The sequence below is a fragment of the Pomacea canaliculata genome, linkage group LG7 (genome assembly GCF_003073045.1).
Source record: "Pomacea canaliculata isolate SZHN2017 linkage group LG7, ASM307304v1, whole genome shotgun sequence".
Taxonomy (NCBI): Eukaryota; Metazoa; Mollusca; class Gastropoda; order Architaenioglossa; family Ampullariidae; genus Pomacea; species Pomacea canaliculata.
The window spans coordinates 3148202-3160799 of NC_037596.1; the positions used below are offsets into that span (position 1 = coordinate 3148202).

General features: G+C 38.1%; 1 protein-coding gene across 1 annotated transcript; it reads right to left on the bottom strand.

Annotated features, from left to right (window-relative positions):
- Window positions 1–374: 374 nt before the first annotated feature.
- On the bottom strand, window positions 375–11016 carry LOC112567878. The gene is made up of 11 exons (XM_025244747.1): window positions 10899–11016; window positions 9710–9819; window positions 9440–9583; window positions 7870–8334; window positions 7413–7573; window positions 6399–6563; window positions 5138–5875; window positions 4379–4583; window positions 3662–4150; window positions 3084–3435; window positions 375–2665 (listed from the first exon to the last, which is right to left on the bottom strand). Exons 2-9 carry the CDS (start codon window positions 9774–9776, stop codon window positions 4125–4127), a joined length of 1971 nt encoding a protein of 656 aa, XP_025100532.1. The 5' UTR covers window positions 9777–9819; window positions 10899–11016; the 3' UTR covers window positions 375–2665; window positions 3084–3435; window positions 3662–4124.
- Between the last annotated feature and the right edge of the window lie 1582 nt (window positions 11017–12598).

Consider the following 12598-nt stretch of genomic DNA (forward strand, 5'->3'; position numbering starts at 1 on the left):
TGTAAAAATTAACCCCCCCCACTCCTCACTTTACCTGTGTACTGCTGTTTTAGATAGTAATCCAAATGACTTTATTTTCTGAAATGGTACAAACTAAAAAAGGATGAATTTTAACTCAGAAATTAATGGAACAGCTGATGATGGAATGATGGCAGATTTTATAATCTGGATTATCATAGTTTAGAAAACATGGAAGACTCATGGTTTAAAATCTCGACATGTACACAAATCCAGGAATTAGTGTTTTTTTTTAAACATTCATTCAGCATCAACACTCAAATAACTTTTACACAGATCTTCAGACTCCACCACTACCTATGAGAACACACACATGCCCCACAAGTCAGAGTCGAAAAACATTTTCAAAACAGGTCTTGGAAATAAAAAGATTTAATTTGTCGATTACAAGTACAACATTTAAGAATTGATAAATTATGCTGCCTCTTGAGTAGTTATCACATAAACAGTCCAGAAGGAGTAGGAAGAATTGGTTATCACCAATATAATACATGCAGTTCCCCCAGCAATAGGTCAAAGAAAAAGATCTTCCATGGCTGACAATGGGACACATTTGACAACACCAATAGTTCTTATTTCTGTTAGGCAGTAAACAGCCGGTCAAGTGCTTTATAACGAGAACTTTTAGACTCGTCAAAGTTTTCAGAAAACCTTTTATAGTCAAAGTCATTGCTAGTCACTAATTTGGGCATACAAACACTTGTATCATCTTTCTAGCTGATCTTTGAAAGATATATCACTCTGCTCCTGATTAATCATAAACCACAGTCCTACCACTGAATAAGCACATGTAGTAGTGTACATTAGAAATAATTTTAAGATAAATCAATCACTAAAATATTAATATGCTGTCCACTGTACAAAATTTTTATCATACCTTAATTCTAAAGATGTAAACAGAAATTTCATGCCTATGAGCAATTTTACAATGCAGGTATTGTGTACATGTGCTACATGCAGGTGTTAAGTGACTTGAACCAGAATGCCAACAATGACTGGGATGACTTTTTTTTTCCAAGACCTCAAAATGTTTCTTGAATTTTTGAGTAATTTGCCTTCTCCATTAAATGTATGCCGACAAAACACAATCTTCCCCCTCCTCCAGAACTTAGTAAATTTTCTGCATGTTACTCCTCAGCAGCATCAACACTTGATACTTTCACATTCTAGAAAGCATGTACTATGTGCACAAATATGATTTAAGATGATGTGATTGTTTCACTTTTTTCATAGTTTCTTAATTTGTTTTCAACTACCACTAGTGGGTGGATAACTTTCTCCATCCATTTTCTTCCTTCCCTCATAGGACGTGCACAAATATTCAATAAAATTTCTCCCTTTGATAAAATTGTGTGAAATACATGTGTCTTTTGAAATAAGAATTGCGTTTATCTCTATTATCTCCCATTAGACATAATTCTCTACACAGCTGTATTGGCATACCAGCTAGACAAAAAGAGACCACACAATGCCATACAGCACATGCACAATACTCCTGTAAAAGGGGGAAGGGAAAAGCTTCAGAAAGTCTTTATTTAAATTTTGTTCCATGGTATGGTGGTAATATTTAAAAAAAATTAAGACATTTCCAGACTGACAATAGTAGCTAATAAAGGTACTTTAACCAGTAAAATTTCTTTTTTTAAAAGTAGATTTTTGTCATATGTTGCATGATCTATCAAATAAAAGTTGATGTAATTAATGAGTTGAATCTTCAATATGCCACATACATATTTGTTTGTAAGCTGGCAGTAAGTATATTTCATGTATAAAGAATCATTCACTATTAATTTATAATCAATTTGGGCACGATCCTCAGCTGGGCAGTGCAGGCTATTCTTCACCTGTACTCTTGCAGACCTCACTGATTGAACATTAATTTGTAATTGTGAACATTTATTTCTGACTGGGCACACTTGTCCTTCACACTATTGGAGAAATATATCTTGTGTGACGCAAAGCACAAACCTGTAACATTGTTTGGTGACATCTATAACAGTGGTGGCCAACCTTTACTCACCCGAGGGCTGGACTGAACATGATGTAAAATCTCGTGGGCCAGAACATGGTTTTTGCCAGAATCATGACTTTAAAAATTAAATAATGTTGTGTCTGGTTAAAATAAGCAGGCCAAATGAGGCACTTCCACAGGCCACAGGTTGGGCACCCCTGGTCTATGATGACCATTGTAGACCAGGAAAATTAATGGGTGATCGGTGCATGTAAAATGCATTTTTTTTCAAAAATGCTGATGTAAAGTTTTCTGGTCATAACATCAGATCCAATGATGAGGAAGAGACACTCTTTGAGATGAAATCTTGTTCTAAAGGCAACACAAACACTAACTGTGAAGTGCAGCGTGAAACAGCATGAAGTCGGTAGTCGGTGAAGTCTGGAACATTGTCTAGCAGCCACACCACAATCTTTCTTTCCAAGCCCCTCACGTGGTTGGGATCTGCAAGCCAGACCACATTTGTGCGGGCTGTTGCAATGTCCTTCCATATTCTCGGCCTTAAAAACTTTGGCGTTAATATACGATGCTGAAGTCCACGAACAACAGCACTGTCAGTGGGATTTGCACATAGCACCAACACGTCTCTGAACTCCAGAGAAGGAGGAGCAGGATACGTACCCTCCAGGTTTAAAACTATCCAACAAACAAAACCGGCATATAAAACATATAAATTTTCCTGCACACTATGCATCTCACAAATGAAAGATAATCAGCCTGCAATGATGTCATTAACTCTAGCATGTGCAGTAAGCAGCTTCTAGCTAGAACTCGGTATGGGTATATTTTGCCACTGTTGGTGATAATTAAAGACTTGAGGTGTGTATATTTGCATCTATGCACATACAGCTGACCAGAGAATATGCAACTTGTATTTTTAAAATCTTTATTATCAGTACAATCTTGTAACTACATTACTTAACATTTAGATGAAGTGTGGAGAAGTGCACAAACTCCTTATAGTTTAGGATTCTTGTTTTAGCTTTTTCTGACTAAATATTTTTACAGCATAGTTTTATCTTTACCCTGCACAAATCTTCCCATTGTGTTTTACCTGGTTTCTCAATACGTAGGCTGTGCAAGAAATCTGCAATTTCCCTGCCACACTCAAAGCAATCCTGAGGATACTTTACACCATGTTTCCCAGATTTATGATACAGGTTCTTCACAGGAGGGCCATCTGTAGGCGCAGGTATATCCCTCTCACTGTACCTTTTAACCTCTGTTTCAAACTCATCAGCCTGTATCACTTCCCGCACTACTACAGGTGGTGATCTCAATGGTCTGGTCAAAACTTCCAGTTGCCAGCTGCCTGGGGTATTTTCATGGAAACAGCTAGCAGCCCACAAAACTAAGTGTGGCACATGGTGCAAAAAGTTCCCTGGCAAAACCTCTGGAAATGACCCCTGTAAAGAAAATTCATGAAATTGACTTTATAACTTTTATATGCCTGCTCCTAGGTGTAATACTTTATTGCTTTATGCTGACATTTATTACTTACATTACTTTAAAGAAAACAGTAGCTCCTACTCTACAAAATTAAGAAAAGAAATAACCCTACAAATATTACAGTAATAAAATATCTCCCCAAAAAACAAACAGCAAATTACTTTGTGATATTGCTGAGATTACCTTCTGTCTGGGCCTGCCTCATCAACCAAGACATGAAGTAAACTGTTATCTGCTTTGTCCGCCATGTAGCTTGCTGCTTTTGTCGTGCTTTCCTCATCTTCTAAATCCAAATGATGTAGCTCAAGATGAGAAAGGGAAATATTTGCTGATTTGCTATCTGATAATTGTTCCACAGTCTGCTTTAAAAGGTGGCACAGCATGATGTTTGCGCTACGACCATATGCCCAGGTACTTAAAACATGAATTTTGTTCCCATGTCGTAAGCTCTCTGCTCCTTTTAACAGTAAAACCAATGTTTTACCAGTACCTGGAGGGCCAGCAAGAAAAACCCGAGGTGGGGAACTGTTCAGCAGATTAATCTGTTCTGGATAAAGAGCCATGCAGGTAAATGCTTTTCCAGCTGCAGAAACAGCATCACCTAATGTCCTTAATGATAGTCGAGCAGACATAATTGAAGGAACAGTTACTGTGGTAGCAGGACCGCAAAACCTACAGAGCACAATTTAAAAAAAATTACAATCAACATATGCTTGAATGAACAGCTATTCTGTAAAATGTCCTGAAATGTCTCTATGTAACAATAACCTTCATATAAGAAAAGAAAGGACACTTTACAAAAACTAAATTTAGAAATAAAATTACGTTTTTACAGATCTATGCAGATGTTTGTGATAAGTGGACATTAGCATCACTATAAGTATCACAGCCACTATTTACCTTGCCAGAGATGTTCATAGCATTCTGATGTCATTAGTGGGTGAGGGCCATGCACAGCAACCACTGACCTCCACCATTTCTGCAGCTTTTCTGAGACCTCGGCAGTTACCTCCCATGGTGCATGATGGTCAGACAAATCATCTGAGCAAAGAATCCTTTCAGAGGCCTCGATGAGATTGGATACTTCAAGACGGTGGCACAAATCCTTTTATTGATACACATAAAGCATATATCAGCATTATCAAGTTAATGGTTGTTGCCACAAAAAACTATCTGCAGACAGTTCTGCCACGTCCATAGCCTAACATCTAGGGCATGACATGTGGAAGGCAGGGTCACCTTCTCTTGCCATGGTTTAAATCAATCCTGACTTAATGTCAGTTTCAAAAAGGGTTGTATAGTTGCTGCTGGGTTTACAGTCATTTAGAAAGTTTTCTAATCACTAACTGCTGACTGTTCTTTAGAAGGAATTGCTGCATTTAAAGACAGAACAAATTTTCTATAAGTAAAGAATTCTTTGGAATCTGTGGGACTGGGTTAACTACCCTAATAAATCAAGTAATCATATGTCAGATGGGGAGGGGTTAGTTTCACAGTCATAGTCACAGATTCAAACTAGCAGCCTTCAAAGCTAAGAGCCCTAACCACCATGCTAGAACACCTCCAGTTTTGCAAGCTGTTTATAAAGCTTTATGTCAGCATTTTCTTTTAAAGGAAATGCCTCTAATTCCACAAAAAAAGAAAATGCAAGTATCTCACCCGCTCAAGATCTAAATTTTCCATGACTGCTTCAAGCACCTGTTGCTTTTTGATGCTAGGAAATGCTAGGGACACTGCAATTTTCAGTCCTGGAGCAATGTCAGACACCAAATGTGACAGCATTGCTTTCGATTTGTCCAGAATGCTGATTGCCTGCTTCAGTTTTTTGCGCAACGTTACATGAACAACCTCTTGGGACATGTTCAGCGCCTTAATGTTGTCTCCAAAAGCTTTTACTTCAACAGCAAGGAGACCATACTTTCTGTGTATGATAAGCACATCAAAGTCCCCACGTTTCCAGTTTTTTGGCAAAGCAGATGGCAGACTTGACGGTGACGGCAGTTGTGCAGCTGCTGCTGCATAACTGGGTTCATTCAAGTAATCCCCAAACTGCAGCTGACTCAACACCATCATCCCCTTTTCCTCCATGTCTTCAACCATCTTCCTCAGACAGAAAAAGACATGCTGCTGTGCACGGTCATCTCGAACATCACTGTCCAACACCACCTGAGGCTGTTCTAAATCTGAAGTGGTGATCACTATAGGTGACCATCCTGCTTGTCCACGAGCAGCTTGTGGCACCAGCACTGGCATACCGGCCACCAATTGTCTGCTAAGGGGTACTCGATTCATGTAGATTGGTGGAATAAAATAGCATTTGTTGTGGTAATCTGGAAATGCGTCCTGAAGGAACTGCCGCCAGAAATTCTTGGCTTGCCATGTCGAAGTTTGTCCACTCTGTAAAGAGGTAGAAAATGACACATTATGTTAATTTGTAAATTTAAGTTTGTACAAAACCCACTCATAAATATCTGTAATAATGTTATCACTTATTCAAATAGCATGCTGTACATGGAAATGTTATAAGAGAAAGTTTCTACAGCAGTTACCACCAGCAATACACTCAGCAATTGCTGAAGTTTTTCAATATTACTTCCATTTAAACATGCACACAGTAAAACTCCATTATTTTCTAGCTCTTGGGTGAAGAGATCCGTCTTCCATTAAGCTGCTTTTTTTTTTATTGTTGTTTAAAACCTTACACATCAAAATTACTTCCACCTATGAGTATCAGTTGATTCATAACACATATTTTTCAGTATCATCAAATCTTATCAAAACAACAATTTAAAACAGCCAACCTCTATGCTGAAAACTTAGCCTAAAATTAAAAAAAAACTCAATATCCCCCATCCATGCATTTACTGACCAAAGATAATCCATCTTAAAGCACTCCATATTGTTGATGTTGTTTACGTACCTGATAGCCAAGCTTTTCTGATGTCCGTGCACGTTTCAATGTACTCTCCACTACCGTAACTGGTGATTTGAAAGACAGCCTTTTTGTCCTGCTTGTGGGTGATTTTGATGATGGCTCTGTGTTTGGTTTAGCTAAGGAGGTGACACTTGCTTCTGAGGTTTGGCCCTGTGCCAAGGAAATTGATACAAACACAATGAGATAAATAATATGCTGTTTCTAGTTGCTTAAGGTGGTATGGAACCAAAACCTTTAGGACTATACAGCTATACAGACAGTAATACCTCTCCTACGCTAAAGCTGACGCGATAGAAGCCCCTGAATTAGTTTTGACTGTACTGCAATGTCACAAGAATTTTGTTTCTGCCCTGAAATCAGCCCCACTTCCCTACCACAGAGAGAGCTAATTATATGTATATATGCTTATATCCATGTGCAATGGCCCACATGCATGAACACATATAGGTGTGACTGCTTTGGTGAAAAGGCTTGGAAAAAAAGAGATCTAAAAAGTAAAACTCTCTTTACACCCCAAAGCAAAGATTTATAATTCTCATAAAACAAAGCGTCTAAAGACAAAAGTGACATGGAAGATTTCTATGCGAGGATCTTTTAGACTTTGAAGACTGTTCCTGGCTAGCATACATCATAATGATGATCCCGAAAGCTATCTTATTTATTTTCTTGCAGGTCTCTATGTCTTTTTCAAAGACTTTCAAACCGAGCACATTATCCCCCTTTTTATAACTACAGTCCCAACATCATCTTCCACCATCCGTTCATCACAGTGATGGGCAAGAGGAAAAAATGGTGGCACCGAAAGAGAGAATAAGATACATAAAGAAATCCATTCTGCCGCAAAGTGTGGCTAGAGATGGGTTTGGTGAGATAACAAGAAGAGACTGCATCAGTAGTAACAAGTTGAATATTTCCAAAACATCTATGCACTTTGCAAATGATTTACAAAGTTCAATGTGACCAATAATAAGACCATTTTAACTGCTCTTGAATACATACTGCTGTGTCTTTCTGCACACTTCTTGATACAAAGAGACTCTTTAGATTTTCCAAAACTGATCCCCATGGATTGTCCATCCTGTCTTGCTGGAGAAGCGATGAAGTGAATTCTTCTAGAGCTTCTCGCACTGCAGTCTTGACAACTCTGCCGGTCACTGATTCTGAGCAAAAGAAAGGCATTCAAAAGAAACATTTATGATGCTGTAAAGTTTTCCTCTACCATACCTTTTTCTTATTTGTAGTTTTCACAACAATAAGTTCTTAAAAAAGATTACCTCTAATCTGATCTTGAAGTGAAAGAAAGGCAACCAGCCCTTACTTTTTTGAAAATATCAGCCAAAAGATTTAACACAATAATACAAAAATACTTAGTTCACAAATTGTCAACAAATTAATTTTATAGCAAAAATCAAATAGCCTGCATTGACTTCATAAGAAATAAGCCACAGTGAAATACCTTCCTCTTCTTGCAGACGAATGATGAACTTCCATGGCGAGTTAAACTTCCATTTTGATAAATCATCCATATGATGCTGCCGAACTGTCCAGGAGTCTCTTGTCATAACAATCTCTTCAGGAAGTAGGCTGCTGATTATTCTTATAATGTGATCAACACTTTCCACAGTGTCATGTTCTAATGAGATGCCCCACAGTCCCTTCTTCTGCACAAAGTTTGGCTGTTCCAGCACAAAGCACAGTGGGTTGACTTTGATACCAAACAATCTGATCTTCCTTGATGTGTGCAACTGATAAATTACACTTTCTATCTTGTGATGATTTGAGATATCAATTAAGGTGTCTACTATTGCCTTGCATATGTCACTGTCTTCTAAATAACAATCCAAATGGATCTCTACTAATGAATCTTTTCTTGCTGGGTGCTTCTTCCAGTCAAATCTAGCCAGGTATTTCATGCTTTGACCTTTTTCCAAACCCAAAAAAAAAAAATAGTTTTAGAATGTAGACTACAAAATATCAAGCATAAAATGAACACATTACAGTGAACGTTTGTTGAATATATCATAAAAACTGATGATAATAAAGTTCTGTGGAAATTTCCCTTAACAAAAGATTTTAAAAAACAGTAATGGCAAGGTTCAACAAGCAAGATTCAGCCAGAAAAAACGGTAGTCTTTTAACTCTTTGAAGACCATACTTAGACAGGTTCTGCATGTGAATCATGGTGGGAAAAAATGAGAAAGAAAGCATGTGCTGACAACTTCATAAATTACAATATGTTCTTGATGATTAATGCTTTCTTCCACATTTTTAATACACATTATTCAAAACAAGTTAATTGGCACTTCTGAACTAAGAAAAATGGGACATTAATTAATCGTTTGTTGCATGACATATTTATGTAATTTTGTTGTAAGTTGCTGCTTTAATAGAATTTAAGTCTGAGGTATGACAGTGAAGAAATGTTTTAGGTACATTCTGTGATTTTTGTTTTCGTCTGCCATATCTATTACTCTATGTCAAAAAAAAAAAAAACCACATCATTGTTCCCAGCAAAAGTCTGTTATGGATGTATGACAACAATTTCTCTTCATTTCTTTTAAAATAAACAAGCCAATGATAGACAGTGAGTAAAAAATGTTCTTGGGTACATCTTCGCGCAACTTGATCAACAAGTGTCATTCAGCATGGTTCTTGCCTCTTTCAGGGTCGGAAGGAGTACACAGTTTTACACTTTCTGGCTCATTTTCAAATGGTTTCAATATTCTGACCAGCTTAAACTTATTCGAGTTGTGGAAGTTTTTGGCTAGGCCAATTTGAGCCACAGAAGTTGAATATGCATTGCTTTAATGGGAAACCAATCAACTGATGTTTAAAATTTGAGTTGGGAGAACTTTAACTTACAGAAGTTTGACTGTACTTTCAAATAAAAATAACAGAAAGATACTCTTTTAAGTTAATTGCGGTCATACTAGTTTAACTTTCAGACCGTAGGGCTCTTTGCTCTTTGCAGCATGCTCTGCTCCACATAAAAAAAAACAACTGAAAAGCCTGTTTAGATACTTTACCCAGTCCACAATGGAAACTGAAACCGCTTCTTCTCAACTCATCGACTGTTGCACGATTAACAAAGACATCAATGTATGTATCCACATAGCAAGTTGTCGGTCTTCTGCAAATCGTGCAGTGCTTTTGCCTCACTTGGTCATCGTCTGAAAGCATCATAATAATGACATAGAAAGCTGACAATCACAAAAAAGAGTCTTGTTACACGCTGCAAGTTCTCTAATCATACAAATCCCATAAGGTAAATTGCAGGTGGACAAAAAGATACTCACCTATATCACTATTTAAAGTACTATCCTGCATAAGAGTGTCAGGCGCTTCTAGATCATCTACATTCATGGATGAATTAAAGACTAAGATTCCACGCTGTTGAATGTTCAATCTGAAGAATAAAAGAAAAAAGTACAAAAAGCATACCCTTTTAATGTAATGGTTATCCCATATACAAAGGTGCAGGTGACTGTGAATAGGCAGTATGTAGGGGTAGAAATTCTCAGGGGAACTTGAAAGCGATGCTTGAGAAAATGTCAGAATGCATGTCTCCATGCACACTGTGATTGATTTTACAGGGAGAATCGGTCTTATTCTAACTGGTTTCATGAATGCAGTAACAGGTGTCTCCACCTCTGCATTGCTCAAACCACATTACATCAGAAAGGTGTCTCCACGTTTCATACTAGAGTCCCTAATTTTTTTTTAACTTGGTGATGTTGTTGCCCTTATATGCAACCCCTGTTCATGCATATAAAATTTGGTCCACTTTGTAAACAAAAAATTATAAATAAGCACAGATAACATAACTGTTGTTTACATATCTCATAAATATAAACTTTAGGGTAAAATATTTATTCTTACCTTAGTCAAGCTCTATTCTTTTTAAGTCAGACATGTGCATAAAAATACATAAAACTTATAAAATACAGTCAGACCTTGCTATGTTAAATTCAATGGGTACCCTCCCTCCAAAAAAATTTATTTACGGAGTAATAGGTGTAGGTTAATCAAGGACAATGTTTTTGCCGAATAGCTTTGCGATTTCCTTTTTCTTCTTGTTACTCGTTTGATGGCTCTGATGACTGTAACTTTTTTCGTGATTTTCTGCAGTCATTGTGAAACCTGTCTTATGCAGAAACTATGAAGGGAATAGCAGCATTGCCAACCCAGACAATCTAATTTTTTTCAGGGAGATAGGGTGGTGCTTTACTTTCTTGATCAGTTCATTGCTGTCATTTCCCCAATCCCTTTTACCTTATATAATGAGAGGGAAACTCATTCACAATAAAATATGTTTCATCGTTTGAACGTTTTAAGTATAGTTATGTCCTTATGTAGCCACTGTATTTTGGACCTGCAATGCACAACCTCTGCAATACATTTCATGCGTGCCTGCCTAAGCTAGATGTGTGACTTAACTCTCATTTTAATTATAAAGTTAAAAAAAGGTTCCAAAGTACTACTCACCATTTAATTTTAAAGATAGCGGTCTTCTTTTACAAAATTGCGAATTTATTTATTTCCCTTTCACAATGACCCTTCCTTGAGTTATCGGGTAGAGAGTATTAACAGGGAGACCACTGTGTACATCCTGTCTAAACAATCAGCGAAACACAGACTTCAATCGAAAGTTGAAAATACGCTGTAAGAGTGTACATACATGTGTATATATATATTATGTATTCTTTTGTACATTATTGTAGGGTTGCCCGAAGGAATTATTTTGCTTGAAAGATCTTATCGTCCCTTTGAGGGACCTGCCTGTGAGCCAGAAGCCCCTTAACTGCTGTCTGGTCTCCACAAGATTCAAGGGGCTGGCAGCAGGAAGGCAGGTGTCCAAGGGTGGAGGGGGATATTGCTCTCATGAAATGTCGTTGGATCGCGGACACTAAGGTGACCAGACGTCCTGCTTTAGGCGGGACAGTCCCGATTTTGACCTCGTGTCCCGCCTGAATATCGGGCGGGACGCCCAATGTCCCGCTTTCTGGCTTTCTGGCAAGTACATCAAATGTCCCGATTGTCTTTAAAAATCACTTTTTTCGGCGTTTTTTGACGGTGACGACACCATCATCGGCACGTGTCCCGCTTTCGCCCCCGAAACGTCTGGTCACCTTACGGACACCGACAACTCGAGGTAGCCAGGCGTTGGCCGAAGGTCGTTGCTGATGACAGGCATCAACACAGCGTAGCGCAAGTAATTGGAAGAAAAAGGACGTTTCCCGCAAAGAAATAGTTCATGGGCAATGGCATCTGGAACAAGTGTGGTGGAAAGTCGACCACGATACAAATGGTTTCCTGCGAAGTATCTCTCTTGGTTCTCCACCCCCTGGTCCACGTCCTCCTCGTCATCTGTTAAGGTGTCACCGTGTCAAGCGTACGCCAGGCCGCGCGTCTCCTCTACAAGCCGAAGATTGGATCTTGAAAGGCGCTCGCTAGCGGCAATTTTTCTCATTTTCGGCGCTTCTTGTTTTTCTGCAAGTACCAAAGAGTGCTGCACCATTTTATCGATGTTGTCTCCTGACATTTTCTCAAAAAGTCGTCTCCTAAGTTCCTAACTGGCCTCTTGCTCGCCTTAGAGACGATTCTCGGGTGTTGCTTGAGGATACACATCTACAAGAAAAAAAAAAGTGTCAGACAGAATCAGTAGATACCAGTTTTAATGTGCTACGTCACCAGCAGACTACAGTCATTCAAATGCTCCATATGTCATAAGATTGCAGTCATTCTTATACAAAATAATCAAATAATATTAAATCCTAAAATAATCTTAAAACAATATGTGTTTTTGACGAAGTCGTTACTAGTGCCTGTTCTACTGTCATAGAAAAATTATTTATGACTATAGAGTATAGATAGAGCAAAACATGAACGGAAAAAGGAAAAAAACCGGAAAGTGGAAAGCGAAAAGAAAAAGTGGAGAACAATTAAAATTAAAGAAAGACAAAAGAAGAACCAGAAAAGAGGTAGACATGTGAAATGCGAACAAAATCATGTCAATTATTCTGAATCGGAAGTTCAAAAACGTTTCATGAAATACACACAAAATGGAAACATATCAGCCTAACTTCAGACGTTGATAAGGATGATTTTTCTAGGGAAAGAAAAATGTAGAACGAGCCCGGTGTGTACAGATCTGCCATATCTCACGCCGTATGTCAGGTTGGAAA